The sequence below is a fragment of the Heterodontus francisci genome, chromosome 36 (genome assembly GCF_036365525.1).
Source record: "Heterodontus francisci isolate sHetFra1 chromosome 36, sHetFra1.hap1, whole genome shotgun sequence".
Taxonomy (NCBI): Eukaryota; Metazoa; Chordata; class Chondrichthyes; order Heterodontiformes; family Heterodontidae; genus Heterodontus; species Heterodontus francisci.
Genome location: NC_090406.1, coordinates 36,696,513 through 36,714,733, shown reverse-complemented (window position 1 = coordinate 36,714,733; position 18,221 = coordinate 36,696,513). Strand labels below are relative to the sequence as shown.

The window sequence follows — 18,221 nt, the reverse complement described above, 5'->3', positions numbered from 1 at the left end:
GAAAAATAGCATCTCCAATAATGCAGTAGCTCTCATTTGACTGCATTGATGGGGCAACCTAGACTATGTTCTGGGAGGGTGGTGCTTGAACCTACTACCATTTGACACACAGGCAGCAGTGTTGCCATTCCCCAGTATTTGCCGGGTACTAACCTATGAGCACTGACTACTGACATGTCATTTTACACATGACCCATGACTGAGTTTTGTCAAACAATTCAATGGTGAGGCTAAGAGCAAATCTAATCCTGACCCCACTTGACACTCGCATTATATAATCAAGAGCAGGAACACAGGCCTACATTTCTCCCTCCCTACCCCCACCCTGAGTCCAAAGATGCAAAGGCCATCGGCAGCATCTGTACTACTTTTGCACCCCCCCCCCCACCCCCACCCCCACAAAAATCAGTAAACTCAGCAGAAAGATGTGATGGTACCTCTGCCATTCCTGGTTTGTATGGCTTAGTTCCACAGTGGTTTGCCTATATAATAGGTACCATACTTTACAAAGCAATTCAACTACCAAGTACTTTGAAATGTCTCCAGATGATTAGGTGCCATATAAATGCAAATATTTTAGGATCATTTACCAACTAAGCTAGGAGTACGCCCTGCATTCAATCACACCTAGAGGACACCTATAACTTTTGTGTTAAAGCACTTTATCCTTTCCCTTGACTGTTCAAATCCACACTAGTATCACTTATTAAAATTACAGTTTGAAATCCAATTTACATAATAAATAACAAATGTTAAGTGTTACACATACTGTATTGCCAGCCAAACAATAATATTAAATTTGTTGCTAATTGAGAAATATTGTAGAGGAAGGTGTGCTACTGGGTACAAATTAATACTGTATCATGGCAGGTTTATTTCAAACAGTGCAAAAGAAACAGGAGGGTGGAATGATTTACAGGGAAAACCTAGACATTAAATATGTTGTTAAATTACAGCATCGCATTTCACTCTCAGAATAACAGCCAAAGATGGTTTGAATTCTACAACCCAGATTAGAACAGGAGGTGCTAGAAATATGTAGCAGGCCAGCCAGCAGGTGAACAAGCAGCGTCAAACCAGTTTCCAAAGGGAAACACTTTGCATCAATGCTAAGAGACTGGTGTGTAAACATAGCTTTCCTCTGACTCCATTCAATGGCTCTAGTATGCTTTCGCTTGAACTGGCATACAATATGCTATTGTTAAACTGCTCCAATTTTTACTGCTGGCTCACAGATCTGCACACAGATAGGGAAAACCCATGGGGCTACTGCCAACCCACTTTTTCCTACAACAGTCCCACTTTAGTCACATCACCACTACCAATGCTAAATTAATTTGATGTGGTCATGGTAACTGAATCGCAGGTTTTCTTCTTGCAAGATCTGGTTCTTTTCTGAAACTATACAACATACATTCATAGCAGAATTATTTATCACGCTACAAACCCCACAGAATATAGAACACCTTATAATGGGGTATGGACAGTATCACAAATAATCATCTGAAGCCAGAGATGGAGGTCAGTAAGTAAAGAGACAATGAATAACATTCAACATACTCAACAGCAGTACTTGGTGGTACAATATTAAACTCAGCATTACTGGTGAATAACATATGGTTAAGTTGACACAAAATCCTGCTGAAAACCAAGTTCGGTACTAGTGGTTTAATTAATGGTCTCAAATCTTTTCATTCTGTCTTCTCTGCAACCGGGTCCTTGTATTTTTGTAAAGTAAGTTCTTTCAATTATTAGTCCAAACTCTTGACATGCAGAACTTCTCAAATAAGAATTGACCCATTTCAACATCACTCTCACTACTAATTGGATTTACACCCATATAGCCTGGGTTCAGACCCATTCAGGTTTTTCTGCCATCCTTAAAGGGCCAAGAATCTGGTATCTAGGAAACTGCATCTAACTACTGCATAGTATGGCGTATTAATACAGCATTGTAGTGTCACACACCTGCCTAGAATCATATTACTTCAAATGGCTCCAGAAAAATTCTTGATTCCTCCCCCTTCTATTTGATACAGTATTAACATGACTCCATTTATATTATATAAAATAAATTTACATACAATATTCAACTGAGCAGTCGAAGTCCGTTTTTACTTAAACAAGCGTTTGGACGTTAGATAGCAGTTCTTGTTTTAGCATGCTGGTATGACTTTGCCCTGCAGCCGCTAGATCAGACAGGACCTCTGCATCCCATGTCAAGGTCAGCAAAGCAGCAGGAACCTGAAAACAAAAAGGGCAAAAGGTTAATGCTGCAAGTTTAAAACGGGACGTTGGTCTTGAAGACAAAGTACTCCTTCTGATTACCGACATTGACTAGATAATACTCACCTCCCTCCTTCTTACATATAACTTTCATCTTGTACACACATCAGATAATCATGAATTAAAACAGAGATACTGGAAATTCACATCTGCATCCATACAGAGAAAATATAGGGTCAGGAATGGAAACTGCAAAGTGGCTCTGATAAAAGGTCATTACTTGAAATGTTAACTAGTGTTTGCAGTTTTGAGCACTTCACCAGTCAATCCTTTTCCATGCTCACCATCAGCCTTGTGCCCTAGGAACTTGAGCATGTGCACCAACCTTGTAGATATTGGAACTTAGGCCATTTCCTATTCTCTATATAGGAAAATGCCACAAATAGGAAACAAAATGAGAACAAATAAGAAACACCAATCTCCTCCCTTCTGCAGAAGGCAGGAAATTTGAACATCTTGCTATATCTAAAAGAACAGATGGTTCTTCAGTGCAAGAGATAAGGGAGGAACAGATCGTCTAGAGCACCTCCTGGTTAATTGCTTTTAACGGGCAGAGTCCAAGGAACAGGGAGACATCTTCACTTCTAAATTAAGGGAAAAAGTGAGAAATACAAAATTGAATAGGGAAATTGTAAAGCAGTTTACCAATCCCACTTCAATAAACATTGCAGATTCATCTTTCAGTTTCTGTCCTCCAGGGGCCACCAGCTCAAATGGAATCCAATCTTTTTCCAGAACACCATGGACAAATTCACGAAGAGCTAAAATCCTCTCTCGGGCATAGAACGTGCCTGGAAGGAAGGAATGCACTCAATAAATTTACCACCAAAAAGGGAGAGATTTCTATTTACTTTGTTCTTTCTATATGCAGTACAAAAACTGATATTCAGCTTTAGTTATCAGATATTGATGACCTCACTGGAGTCCAACACACATTTTCTCAAACTGTTAGGGTAAAAACATTTTATTCAAAAACATTGCATTATTCTATCAAGTTCATGTCAACAAGTATCCAATTCCCTTGCCTAAGCAAATTTGAAATCCTGATAAAAGGGGAGTGCTCATAAACCTTGCAAAGGGAAACCATGCCTTAAGAAGGATGTGTAGTTTTTTCACACATAGAGAATGTAGAAATGAGAGATTAGCCTGTCAAAGGCAGTAAAGTGATTGGAATATTCATTAGTAGAGGAGGAGAGAACATAAGGAGCTAGGGTACGCCATTTGGCCCTTGGAACCTACTCCGCCATTCAATAATATCATGGTCGATCTTCTACTTCAACTTCTCCTTCCCACACTATCCCCATATCCCTGAATTCATTTAATACAAAAAAAAGCCATCAACCTCGGTCTTGAATATGCTCAATGAGCATTCAGCCCTCTGGGATGGAGAATTCCAAAGATTCACAACTCTGAGTGAAGAAATTCCTCTTCTCTCTACTAAATGGCTGACCCTCCATTTTCTAGATTCCCCAGCCAGGGCAAAGATTCTCTCAGCACCTATCCTGTCAAGCCCTTTAAAGAATTTTGTATATTTCAATTTGATCACCTCTCCTTCTAAACTCCAAGGAACATAAGCAGAGTCTATTCAATATCTCTTCATAGGACAATCCCCTCATCCCAAGAACCAGTCTAGTGAATCTTTATTGCACTCCCTCTAGGGCAAGTCTGCCCTTGGTTAGGTAAGGGGACAAAAATTGCACATATTACTCCAAGTGTGGCCTTACCAATGCCCCGTATAACTGTAATAAGACTTCTTTATTCAAACTCTAACCCCTTTGTAATAAAAGCCAACATACCATTTGTTTTCCTAATTGCTTGCCGTACCTGCATGCTAACTTTGTGATTCATTTACAAGGATACACAAGTACCTCTGAACGCAAACATTTCCCAGACGCTCACCATGCTTTTTTATTTTTCCTACCAAAGTGGATAACTTCACACTTCACCACATTGTATGCCATCTGTTTGTTCTTGCCCACTCACCCAACCTGTTGATATCCCTCCGCAGCTTTTTTGCATCCTCCTCACCGCTTACTTTCCCACCTAACTTTGTAATGTCGGCAAACTTGGATATGTTACACTCATTTCCCTCATTAAAGTCATCAATACAGATTGTAAATAGCTGAGACCCAAGTACAAACCCTTTCAGTACCCTGCTAGTTAGTCTACCAACCTGAAAATGTCCTATTTATTCCTATTGTGTTTTCTATCCATTAACCAATCCTTAATCCGCGCTACTGTATTACCTCCAATCTCGAGTCGTAATTTTGTAATAACCTTGTGTGGCACCTTATCGAATACATTTTAAAAATACAAATACCACACATCCACTGCTTCCCCCTTATCCATCCTACTAGCTACATCATCCAAAAACTCTAACAGATTTGTCAAATACTATTTCTCTTTCATAAATCCGTGTTGACTCTGCTTAATCATATTACGATTTTTTTTTTTAAGTGCCCTGTTACCACATCCCTAACAATAGATTCTAGCATTTTGCCGACTCCTATTTTTGGGTTAATTGGCCAATAGCTCCCCATTTTCTCTCTTCCTCCTTTCTCATAATAGGGTTATGTTTGCAACCTTCCAATTCTTGGGAATTGCTCAGAATCTAAGGAAATCTGGAAGATCAAAACCAATGCATCCACTATCTCTGCAGCTACTTTTTTTAAAACCCTAGGATACAGACCGTCAGGTCCAGGGGATTTGGTGCCACTTAGTCCCATTAATTTCTCCAGCACATTTTTTTCCCCCCAACCTTTTACTGATTTTCTTTAAGCTGCTCATTCTCACTAGACCCATTATTTCCCGAATGCTTTTTGCATCTTCCACCATGAAGACAAAATATTTGCTTAATGTGTCTGCCATTTCCTTATTCACTATTATCATTTCACCTGCCTCTACCTGTATTGGGCCCAGGTTTACTTTCACGAATCTCTTCCCATTTACAATCTGTTTTTATGTCTCTTGCTAATTCTACTCTCATTCTCCTTTCTCTTCCCTTATCATTTTCTAAGTCCTCCTTTGTTGAATTCGAAAACTCCCAATCCTCAGACTTGCTACTCTTTTTGGAAACCTTTGATCTAATACTATCTTTAATTCCACGTTAGCCTCCGCTTGAGAGCTGAGTCACTTGAAATCTTTACAAAAGTTATAGAACACATTTAGAAAAGATCACAAAACAGAAAAGATCTGCATATAAAACGTAACATATGAGAATTTTCCTCCACACAAGATCAGGGGGCAGATTGTTCAACCTTGCCCGTCTAAGAGCGAAGTCCAAAGTACGGAAAGTCCTCATCAGGGAACTCCTCTTTGCTGACGATGCTGCTTTAACATCTCACACTGAAGAGTGCCTGCAGAATCTCATCGACAGGTTTGCGGCTGCCTTCAATGAATTTGGCCTAACCATCAGCCTCAAGAAAACGAACATCATGGGGCAGGACATCAGAAATGCTCCATCCATCAATATTGGCGACCACGCTCTGGAAGTGGTTCAAGAGTTCACCTACCTAGGCTCAACTATCACCAGTAACCTTTCTCTAGATGCAGAAATCAACAAGCGCATGGGAAAGGCTTCCACTGCTATGTCCAGACTGGCCAAGAGAGTGTGGGAAAATGGTGCACTGACACGGAACACAAAAGTCCGAGTGTATCAAGCCTGTGTCCTCAGTACCTTGCTCTATGGCAGCGAGGCCTGGACAACGTATGTCAGCCAAGAGCGTCGTCTCAATTCATTCCATCTTCGCTGCCTCCGGAGAATACTTGGCATCAGGTGGCAGGACCGTATCTCCAACACAGAAGTCCTCGAGGCGGCCAACATCCCCAGCTTATACACACTACTGAGTCAGCGGCGCTTGAGATGGCTTGGCCATGTGAGCCACATGGAAGATGGCAGGATCTCCAAAGACACATGGTACAGCGAGCTCGCCACTCGTATCAGACCCATCGGCCGTCCATGTCTCCGCTTTAAAGACGTCTGCAAACGCGACATGAAATCCTGTGACATTGATCACAAGTCGTGGGAGTCAGTTGCCAGCGTTCGCCAGAGCTGGCGGACAGCCATAAAGGCAGGGCTAAAGTGTGGTGAGTCGAAGAGACTTAGCAGTTGGCAGGAAAAAAGACAGAGGCGCAAGGGAAGAGCCAACTGTGTAACAGCCCCGACAAGCAAATTTTTCTGCAGCACCTGTGGAAGAGCCTGTCACTCTAGAATTGGCCTTTATAGCCACTCCAGGCGCTGGTCAACACACCACTGACCACCTCCAGGCGCTTACCCATTGTCTCTCGAGATAAGGAGGCCAAAGAAGAAGAGTGTATAAATTGTGACCTTTTACTTTTTTCCCCCATTCCAGGAGCTACATAATAGAATTTTCACTAAGTAGATATGCGTTATCAATTAGGTATTCGCTTGTTCATCTTCTGTAAAATAAAATAACTTAATTTAATACAGAATACCAACGAGCTTTAAAAGAATTGGAGGGAATGAGGTAAATCAAAGTAGTGAAGTGACATTTTTCTGAGATTTAAAAGCTTACAAGAGCATGGCCAGATTTACTGCAGATTTCCAAAAGGAGAGATTACCTTGTAAAATGTATCCATCGGGGAACCTGACTCGCAAGAGTGTGTAGTTATATTTCTTCAGTTCCCTCTGCTCATCTCTCTCCCTCATGGCTTTAGTTCTCAACTTGGTCATCCTTTCCACAGCTTCTGATCTGCCATAAAACACCCAACAACCATATTACTTTAATTAATACAATGAAGATCTGTACAAACAATGTTTCACCCACTGTGGCACTGGCATAAAGACCAGCTTAGGATCTGGGTCCGAGCCAAGTAACAGTAGGGATGCTGCCAAAACCCTTAATGTTCTTGGGTCGGGAGGGGAAAGAAATTACATAAAGTCCACAGGACAGAAACGGGTCATTCGGCCAAAAGATATATACCAGTGTTTATGCTCCATGTGAGTCTCTTCCCACCTTGCTTCATCTTACCCATCAACATATCCTTCTATTCTTTTCTCCCTCATTTGCTTGTCTAGCTTCCCCTTAAATGCACCTATGCTATTTGCCTTTATTACTCAACGTGGTAGCAAGGTCTACATTCTAACCATTCTCAGGGAAAAGACATTTCTCCTGAATTACTTATTGGATTTATTGGTGGCTGTTACATTTATGGCCCTTTGTGGACTCCTGCACAAGTAGATAATCTTACTTACATGTACCCTTAATCTTAAAGGCCTCAATTAGGTCAACTCGTAGCCACCTTTTTTTCCCTAGAGCAAAAAAACCACCCCTGCTTGTTCAGTCTTTCCTGATAGTTATAACCTTTGAGCTCTGGTATCATCCTTGTAAATCATTTTTGCACCTTCTGCAGTGCCTCTATTTTCTTTTTAGGATATGGAGACCAGAATAGATCACAGTACTTTAAGCATGGTATCATCCAGAATTCACTCTTCCCATCACTAGCCAATGACTCATGTTAGAACTTACATACATTTGGAAATAAGACAAGGATAGGATTTGATTCAATTATGGTAATCAATGGAAAGAATAAATTTATGTAGAGCCTTTCATGTCTTCATAACACCCCAAAGCACTTTACAACCAATGAGCCACTTTTTGAAGTGGTCGTCACTGTTTTGTAGGCAAACATGGGAATGAATTTCAATACAGCAAAGTCTCACAAACAATAATCAGTTAATGCATTATGACCAAAGTTGGAGTAATGCAGTCTTTCTCTAGTTCTACTACTCCACTGGTCGCAACATATGTTTAAACGTTTTACCCAGTTACCCATATGGCCAATTATATACTAAAATAAAAGCAAAATACTGCAGATGCTGGAAATCTGAAATAAAAACGAGAAATGCTGGAACCACTCAGCAGGTCTGGCAGCATCTGTGGAAAGAGAAGCAGAGTTAACGTTTCGCAGAGTGACCCTTCTTCGGAACTAGCAAATATTAGAAATGTCAAAGGTTATAAGCAAGTGAGGAGGGGGTGGGGCAAGAGATAACAAAGGAGAAGGTGCAGATTGGACAAGGCCACATAGCTGACCAAAAGGTCGCGGAGCAAAGGCAAACAATATGTTAATGGTATGTTGAAAGACAAAGCATTAGTACAAATAGGGTGTTAACGGACTGAAGGTTGAACAGCAGCAAGTACAAACATGAAAAAAAACAGTGGGTAAGCAAACTGAACAAACTAAGATGAAATGAAATAAACATGAAAAAAAAAGAGGTTGTAAAAAATGTAAAAAAGGGAAAAAGAAAAAATAACTAAAAATAAAGTAAAATGGGGGGCCCCGTCATGCTCTGAAATGATTGAACTCAATGTTCAGTCCAGCAGGCTGCAGGACTGAACATTGAGTTCAATCATTTCAGAGCATGACGGGCCCCCCATTTTACTTTTATTTTTAGTTATTTTTCCTTTTTTCCTTTTTTACATTTTTTACAACCTCTTTTTTTTCATGTTTATTTCATTTCATCTTAGTTTGTTCAGTTTGCTTACCCACTGGTTTTTTTTTTCAATTTTGTACTTGCTGCTGGTTCAACCTTCAGTCCGTTAACACCCTATTTGTACTAATGCTTTGTCTTTCAACACACCATTAACATATTGTTTGCCTTTGCTCCACGACCTTTTGGTCAGCCATGTGGCCTTGTCCAATCTACACCTTCTCCTTTGTTATCTCTTGCCCCACCCCCTCCTCACTTGCTTATAACCTTTGACATTTCAAATATTCGCTAGTTCTGAAGAAGGGTCACTGACCCGAAACGTTAACTCTGCTTCTCTTTCCACAGATGCTGCCAGACCTGCTGAGTAGTTCCAGCATTTCTCGTTTTTATTATGGCCAATTATATATTTTATCTCTATTAGTTTCAGAATTTTAAAAAAATCCACCAACCAGGTTTCTTTAACAAACAAAATTATTGATTTATTATAAAACAAGACTTATTCAATAAAGATGCAAAGCATATTAACAGTTTGAAATATGAAAGTATAAATATATACCCTTTTAAAATAACCTAGCACACATGCACACACAAACCAATTAAAAGGGGAAAAAAATAAATAAAAATGAAAACCTGGCTCTGCACAGATCAACTTTTAAAACACACTTTGGCCAAGTTATTGTCAATTCTTGAAAAGGGTAAGATATGCAATGTTCCAGATGGCCTTTGGATTGGCGTCCAGGTATGTATCGACAGCCATCATTGGGATCTTTCTGGAGCAGATCTGTTTAGGAGACGTCGAGGAGTAGTCTTGCAGGCTTTTTGAGAGAATTACTGCAATGATTTCAGCTATCACACTGAGTTTTCAGAAGATTTTCCAAAATAGGTGGAAAAGGATGAGTTGGGTGGTTTCTCTCCTGGCAGGCTACACACCAACTAAGCATTCAAAACAGTCCAAGCCAAATCAAAAAGCCAAAACTCCTGACAACCATAAACCTACACGCGACTGCTCTATAAACAACTCCAATAGCCAGCAAGGCTCCTTATGTTTATTTTAGCACTTCATTGTCACTTCCAGTACGTGCTTCTTTTTGAAAAAAAATCCAAAGTATCCTTCCAGTAACCCTTTAAAAAAAATCCAGGCATCTCCTCGGTCTTTCAAATGAACCAATTTTCACAATCTTTGAAACACAAGTCCTCAAAAAATATTAATAATGGAAGCACCTTAATGACACCTCCACCCTTGGAGGAATAGATGCAATTTTTAAATGTGTTTCATTAAAAGTGTGGACAAAAAACAAAATTAAAAAAAAAACACATTTACACTCTTGTTCGCATTCACTCTTTACCTGCAACTAATACAGTTATGCCCTGTACTTGTACTCCGACAACTGAAAGCAAAGTTAAATTCTCGACAAAGCATCAGCAATTACATTGTTTTTCCTCGCAATGTTGATAATCTTTAAGTGATAGTAAAAAAACGCCATCAAAATAGTCTGACATTCTGGTTTTTGAATTTTTCCACAAAGGCTAGGGGGTTATGATCAGTATATGCCAGTGTCTCCCTGTAGCCATGGCAGACATACACTTCAAAATGTTTAAGAGCTAATAGTAAGCCCAGGGTTTCTTTTTTCACTGTTGAGTATCTCTTTTGGTGTCGATTTAGCTTTTTGGAAAAGTATCCCACTGGCCTTTCTATACCCGATTCATCTTCTTGCAACAGGACTGCACCTACCCCCCAGGTCACTAGCATCAACTGCTACCTTGAAGGGCTTAGTGAAGTTTGGGGCAGCCAACACTGGTTCATTGATCAAAATTGCTTTCAGCCTCTCAAAAGATGCTCGACACTCCCTTGACCACACTACCACGGCTTTCCTTTGTAGCAAATCAGTTAGTGGAGCAGCTGAAATTTGGTACAAACTTGTAGTAGAAACCACACATTCCCAAAAATCTCATGATTTCTTGTTTAGTCTTAGGAGTGGGAAACTCCACCAATGCTTGTACTTTTGCTGTTCTTGCAAACACTTGTCCTTGCCCTACTATATGCCCTAGGTAGGTTACCCATGCTTTTACAAATTCACTTTTGGCTAGGTTTATCAACAAATCAGCTTAATTTTCTAAACAGAGCTCCTAGTTGTTCCAAGTGGTCCTTCAAAGTGTCACAGCACATCAAGGTAAACCATGCAGTTAGGAACACTGGATACAACTTGCTTCATTAGTCTCTGGAATGTTGCTGGAGCATTTTATTTTAGCCTGAATGGCATCACTCAGCATTAGAAAAGACTGTCTGATGTGACAAAAGCTGATATTTCTTTAGCTCGGGGTTTTAAAGGAATCTCCCAGTATCCCTTTAACAAATCTATTTTGGTAAGAACAGTTGCATTGCCAACTCAGTCAATACAGAGTTCCAAGTGAAGAACTGGGTAGGAGTCTGCCTTTATTACTGCATTAACTTTTCAGTAGTCTATGCAAAATCTAGTTGAACCATCAGGCTTAGGCCATAATACGACTGGGGAACTCCAGCTGCTTTGACTGCATTCAATTAGATGGTTTTCCAACATGTATTGGATTTCTGCTTTCGCCTGGGCCTGTTTCTCTGGACTTAAGCGATAAGGATGCTGTTTTATAGGAGAGGATTCCCCGACAATTACATCATGTATAACTATGGTTGTACATCCTGGGTTGTCCCTACGGACTCCTTTAAATGTTATGAGTAGCCTTGTTAGGTCTCCTCGTTGTTCTGCATCTAAATATGAAAGTATAGTGTCTAATCTCCCTAACAATTCAGTGTTAGCTAACCGGATAGTAGGAGGTTCAATTTGGGAATTGTCTAGGCCTCCTTCTGCCTCATCCTCACTATTCCTTTCGTCCTTCACTGTCCTTACTACCTGACATACCTGTGCTTGCTTATCCTCCTCCCGGAAGTGAGATTGTTTCAACATATTGATGTGATGCAGCCGATTCTTTTTCCGGCGATCTGGGGTGTCAATCAAACAATTTACTTTTCCAATCCTTTTGACTACTCTAATATGGACCATTGTACCGTACTTTCAGCCTTCGCCCTGTAAAGACAGTCATACTTGAAATGTTCGGATCTTGGCATGCTTCTCTGCCCATTTTTTCATGGTTGTTTGGGAAGCTTTAAGGTGTTCCTCAGCCATTTTGCAAGCTCTCGTGAGCCACTCGAACATGGAGGGTTTGTCCCTCTGTTCTAAAAACCTTTGATTAGTTTCCAAAAGACCTCTTACCTCATGTCCATAAACTAATTCAAAAGGATTAAAACCAGTTGACTCATTAGGCGAGTCCTAGGTGGCAAACAAAAGAAATTCCAGCCCTTAGTCCCAATCATGGGGATATTCATGACAGTATAACCTGATCATCGTTTTGAGGGCTTGATGGTACCGTTCTTAAGCCCCTTGTGTCTGTGGGTGGTCTCTGAAGACTTTAACTGTGTTACACCCAGATTACTCATAACTTGCTGAAAAATTTTAGACAAAAAATTGGAACCCTGATTCAACTGGATCTCAATCAGTAATCCATATCAAGTGAAGAACTGGATTAACTTCTCTACTACTACCTTAGCAGAAATTGTTCTCAAGGGAATGGCCTCTGGGAACCGAGTAGCATTATCAATAATAGTGAATATATATTGGTGTCCCGCTTGCGTTGTCGGTAAAGGTCCCAACGCAGTCGACCAACACCCTACTAAATGGTTCCCTAAAAACTGGTATGGGAATTAGAGGTGCCGGTTTTATTGCAGGTTGAGGCTCTCCCAAAATCTGGCACGTATGACAGGTTTTACAAAACTGCACCACGTCCTTGTGAAGACCTGGCCAGTAAAAATGTCGACTTATACGTGCTTGAGTCTTCCGGATCCCTGTATGTCCCACCATAGAAATTTTAAGGGCTATCCTTAATATTTCCTGGCGATATTTGGGCGGCGCCACTATCTGGTGAACCACTGTCCATTCTTCACCACAGGTCTGTGAGGAGGTCTCCACTTCCTCATCAGAGTCCCATTTTTAATATAGTAGCATTCCAGAACTCCCTCTGCCTCAGCTTCAGTTTGAGCCGATTGTGCCACTTTACTTAACTCTGGATCGGCATGCTGAGCCTCGATCAGAGAAGATTTACTGAACATTTTCTTCCGATTAACCAAATCTCCAAAGAAAGTTTCAGATAGCCAAATATATGTGGTGCCAGTTTGACCTCAGACAATAGAATTTGTTTGGGCATTGCTAGGGTCACTACATATGAAGGAAAAAATCCTGGAACCTTTTCCTGCAACTGTATTTCCTTGAATTCACTTGGTCATTCTGGGATTACTGGAGAAGATACTACCTTCGCTCCTGCCAAATCATTCCCCAGGAGTAAGTCAATTCCATCTATAGGCAAACTATGGACAACTCCTACGGTTACCATTCCAGACATGATGTCACACTCTAGATGCATCCGATACAAAAGTTATGGGTATATACTCCCCTGCGATACCGTTCACTAAAACCTTGGCATTCAAAGCACTCTCTGGTGGAAAAGTAATGCCTTTCCCCAGCAAAAGAGTTTGGATGGCTCCAGTATCCCCAAGTATAACTATAGGTTTAACTGCCTCACTTGAGGGATTAGGAGTTACTTTTCCTTTAGAAAAGAATTCCCTATAGCTCTCCGGTACCTTGTTCACATCCCCCACACTCACAGCATTTTTTGACTTGGCCTTACAGCTGCAGTCAGAGCTACAGCTCTTGATGTCACACTCTCGGTCAGGGCCTTTCTCTGTATTGACCTTGTACACCCCAATAAGTCCCAATGGGTTTAACCCGCAACTTCCAGCAACTCATACAAAGGTGTCCCACCTTGTGGCAATGGAAACACTGAGGCCTCTAGACCTCACTTTCACCCTCAGCATTTTCAGTTCTGGTTCACCCTTCCACCTTCTATCTCTTTTGGATTTGCGGGGTTGACAGAAAAAGGGTTTGGACTTGTGGACAAGCTTGTGATCATCAGCCATCTCAGATGCCTGTCTGGCTGTCGAAACCTTCTGGTTCTCTACATGGGTTCTTTAGATAGTGTGAATTTTTAAATTCCTCCTGAAGAACTATTCCCCCTACCCCAAAGGGTCTAGTATGTGGCCACCACCTTTAATGCCTTGCATCAAACTATCAAAGTTAATTTGCTTTACCTTCTGAAATTCTATGCAAGTTTGCCCAGGCTGTTACCGGAGTTTCCAAAATTTCTGCCTGTAAGCCTCAGGAACCATTCATAAGCAGTGAGAATAGCCTTTTTTGCCATTTCAATCTGCAGAAACCTCCTCACAAAGTACAGCATAAACTTCAGGAGCTCTGCCAATCAATCTGCTTTGTATGAGTATTGTCCAGTTTTCTTTCGGCCACCTCATCTATTTAGCTATCATTTTAAAAGAAATGAAAAATGCTTCCACGTCCCTTTCCTCACTTCAGGAAGGCTTGTACAAACTGAAACAGCTCCTCACTGGATCCTGCGTTGGAGTCAGATTTTTCCTCATCAGATTTTTTCCTGGAGTCAAAACCACTTTTTCTTTTTTAGTTCCAGCCTTTTAAGCCTGTATTCCCTTTCCCTTTGAAATTCCCTTTTTCTCTCCTTTTCCGCTCTTTTGCCGTCTCTCCTGCCAATCTGCTTACTCCCTTTGAAATGCCCTTTCTTTTTCCTTTTCCTCTTTTTCCCTTGTGTTTTCCTTTGCCTGAAATTCTAGCTCTAACTTCTTCCTGTCCAACTAAATCTGTGCCAGTGTTAATTTGTCTTCTTCTGATTCTACTTGTCCCTCTGGCTCTTTCACTTCAATCTTCAGCTTTCCTGCCACTAGTTTCTGAATTTCAGGTCTTCGAGCTTTTGGTCTAATATCTAACTTCAAGTACTAAGCCACACGGAACAGCTCATCAGCAGACAATGCCGTTAAAAGAATCATAATTTATCCCTGACTGCTGCACAACCGCACTATCAAAAGTAGCCATTCCGGTAGTATAAGCTTTACGCTAATGCACAAGAAACCTGGCATTATCCTTTTCCCCTTTTCAATTGTTATTACCCCACTTACAATTGCACTGCGTCGGCTTTGGATTATCCCGGACGAGTCCCCAATTCTATGTTTCGACCGAGGTTGGAGGAATGCACTGTCTTTCTCTAGTTCCACTACTCCACTGGTTGCAACGTACATTTAAATGTTTTACCCAGCTACCGATACGGCCAATTATTCTATATTAGTTTCAGAATAAAAAAATCCGCCAACCAAGCTTCTTTAATAAACAAAATTATTGATTTACTATAAAATAAGACTTATTCAATAAAGATGCAAAGCTTGTCCTGCTTGCTTTTCCTGATGTATATTAATGACCTAGACATTGGTGTACAGGACACCATTTCAAAGTTTGCAGATGATATGAAACTTGGAAGCATTGTGAACTGTGAGGAGGATAGCGTAGAACTCCAAAAGGACATAAACAAGTTGGTGGAATGGACAGACAGGCAGCAGATGAAGTTCAATGCCGAGAAATGTGAAGCGATTCATTTTGGTAGGAAGAACGTAGAGAGGCAATATAAAACAAAAGGATACAATTCTAAAGTGGGTGCAGAAGCAGAGGGACCTGGGTGCATATGCGCATAAGTCATTGAAGATTACAGGGCAGGTTGAAAGAGGGGTAAATAAAGCATACAGTATCCTGGGCTTTATTAATAGGGACATAGAGTACAAGAGCAAGGACACTATTTTGGCCTCAGATGGAGTATTGCATACAGTTCTGGGAGTACACTTTAGGAAAGGCGCAAGGGCATTGGAGAGAGTACAGAAAAGATTCACGAGAATGGTTCCAGCGATGAGGAATTTCAGTAATGAAGACGGACTGGAGATGTTAGGGCTGTTTTCCTTGGAGAAAAGAAAGCTGAGAGGTGATTTGATAGAGGTATTCAAAATCATGAGGAGTCTGGACAGAGTAGATAGAGAGAAATTGTTCCCACTTGTGAATGGATTGAGAACAAGGGAACAGATTTAAAGTATTTGGTAAGAGAAGCAAAAGTGACATGAGGAAAATCCTTTTCATGCAGAGAGTGGTTAAGGTCTGGAATGCACCGCCTGACAGTGTAATGGAGGCAGGTTCAATTGAAGCATCCAAAAGGGAATTAGTCTGTTATATGAAAAGCAATAATGTGCAGGGTTACGGGGAGAAGGCGGCGGAATAGAACTGAGTAAATTATTCTTTCGGAGAACCGGTGCAGACGTGATGGGCCGAATAGCCCCCTTCTGCACGATAAGAATTCTGTGATTCTGCTTAAAGCCTGGCTCAGGTATAAAATTAAAACCTGACTTGGGCCCAACCCAACCACAGCCAACCCGCACCCGACCCGACACGAATTTCCTTCATCTGTTCCGGCAGCAGCCTATTCCTGCAGCTGGTGTTATGGGAAATCATGGGCAAGATTGATACTGTGACTTCCCGGAAGCAGTGTCCAGCCATACCCAACCCGAGCCCGAATGTGGCACTCGGAATTTCGACACGTAGCTGGGTTCGGGTTGGGTAGCCAGGCTTTAATTCTGCTCATTAACACAGTTTCAAATATGCAAGTATAAATAAATATATACCCTTCTAAAATAGCCTAACACACGCACACACACACCAGTTGAAGGAAAAAAAATAAAAGAAAAATGAAAAAACTGGCTCCTCAGGGATCAACTATTAAAACGTACTTTGGCCAAGTCAATTCTTGAAGAAAAAGGATAAGATATGGAATGTTCCAGATGGCCTTTGGTCTGGCGTCCAGGTACACACAGATGGCTGTCACTGGGATCTTTCTGGAACAGTTCTGTTCAGGAGTAGTCTTGCAGGCTTTTCGGAACAATTACAGCATCAGTGGTTTTAGCTATCACACTGGATTCTCAGAAGATTTTCCAAAACAGGTAGAAAAGGATGAGTTGGGTGGCTTCTCTCTTAGCAACCTATACACCAACTTAGCATTCAAACGGTCCAAGCCAAATCAAAAAGCCAAAACTCCTGACCATAAACCTAGACATGTGACTTCTCTGTAAACTCCAATAGCCAACTAGGCTCCTTATGTTTATTTTAGCACTTCATGGTCTCTTCCAGTGTTTTTTTTTTAATCCAAAGTGTCCTTCCAGTAACCCTTTCAAAAAGGACCAAATCCAGGCATCTCCTCGGTCTTTCAAATGAATCAATTTTCACAATCTTTTAAACACGAGTCATCAAAAAATATTAATGTAAGAACCTTCATGACAAATGTGATTTTGATGGAGAGAAGAATGGTCATGTGGGCCAGTACTCATGGAGCTATATCTCAGGAGACATCTTCAGGAACAAGAACAAAGAGACACAGAGAAAATCTGTACCAAACTCCGTGCCATTGCTGCACACACCACACTCAAAATGGAGAAGATATTTCTGGCTTGGAAAGTAATCTAAAAATGGTACAACAAAGTCAGAGAAACAACAACTTGAACAATTTATAGCCAAATTAGCACAGTGCCATAGAGGCACAACAAATGTACCAGTATGGCTAGATACAGACTGGCGCCTATGAATCTCAACATTTAGTTCCCAATCTCAGACAGCAAGGTCTTCTGTGCAGAGCTTAGGCTCTGAAAATGGTCAAAAACGCAAGTCAATGATGCAACGTATGCAGAGGTTAAAACGGCCTGTTCACCCACCTGCTCAGTCTCGACAACACGCCATTCTCAAAACTATATCCCAACACAACAATAAAGTGGAACTGAAAGAGTCCCTTTTAGTTTTGCTTCAGTGCAAACTTGATTCTTCTACTTAAGCACAGCCACAGACTGCTTTCGAAAATTGCATGTTCTGGCAATGCTGCCTGCTCTCACGTATCCCTTAGCAACCGCTACAACGAAACACTGGCACATTTGATTCATAATTTGGGGGAAAAGAGGGTCACAACCAGAATTTGATAACGTCATTCAATTTTTGATCGATAAAAATCAGCCAATAACTTCTATAAAATCTTCACTTTTGCGAAGTAAAGTTTCTTTGTTGCTACTGTCAAGTTATTCAAATAGTCTGTTAATGACATGTTTTGCTCGGGTCCATTGAAAGAGGGGCACCATCACCAGAGAAAAAGCCAATCAAAAAAAAATACCAACACACAAATTAGGAGCAGGAGTAGGCCACTCGGCCTGCTCCGCCATTCAATAAGTTCATGGCTGAACTGATTACTCCACATTTCCACCTACCCCCGATAACCTTCCACCCCCTTGCTTATCAAAAATCTAACTAACTCTGCCTTAAAAATATTCAAAGACTCTGCTTCCACTGCCTTTTGAGGAACAGAATTCCAAAGACTCACGACCCTTAGAGAAAAAAATTTCTCCTCATCTCTGTCTTAAATGGGCAAGTCCTGATTTTTAAAGAGTGACCGCTAGTTCTAGATTCTCCCACAAGGGAGAAACATCCTTTCCATATCCACCCTGTCAAGATCCTTCAAGATCTTATAT

At 40.9% G+C, this 18,221-nt stretch overlaps 1 protein-coding gene across 1 annotated transcript in view; it reads right to left on the bottom strand.

Annotated features, from left to right (window-relative positions):
- Window positions 1-367: 367 nt before the first annotated feature.
- Window positions 368-18,221, bottom strand: part of ubxn6 (UBX domain protein 6) — a 48,155-nt gene continuing 30,301 nt past the window's right edge. Inside the window, exons 9-11 of the mRNA XM_068016542.1 lie at window positions 6,868-6,998; window positions 2,932-3,077; window positions 368-2,244 (exon numbers count right to left, since the gene is read on the bottom strand). Coding sequence (XP_067872643.1) covers window positions 2,119-2,244; window positions 2,932-3,077; window positions 6,868-6,998 — 403 coding nt within the window. The 3' untranslated portion in view covers window positions 368-2,118. The remainder of the gene's footprint in view (window positions 2,245-2,931; window positions 3,078-6,867; window positions 6,999-18,221) is intronic.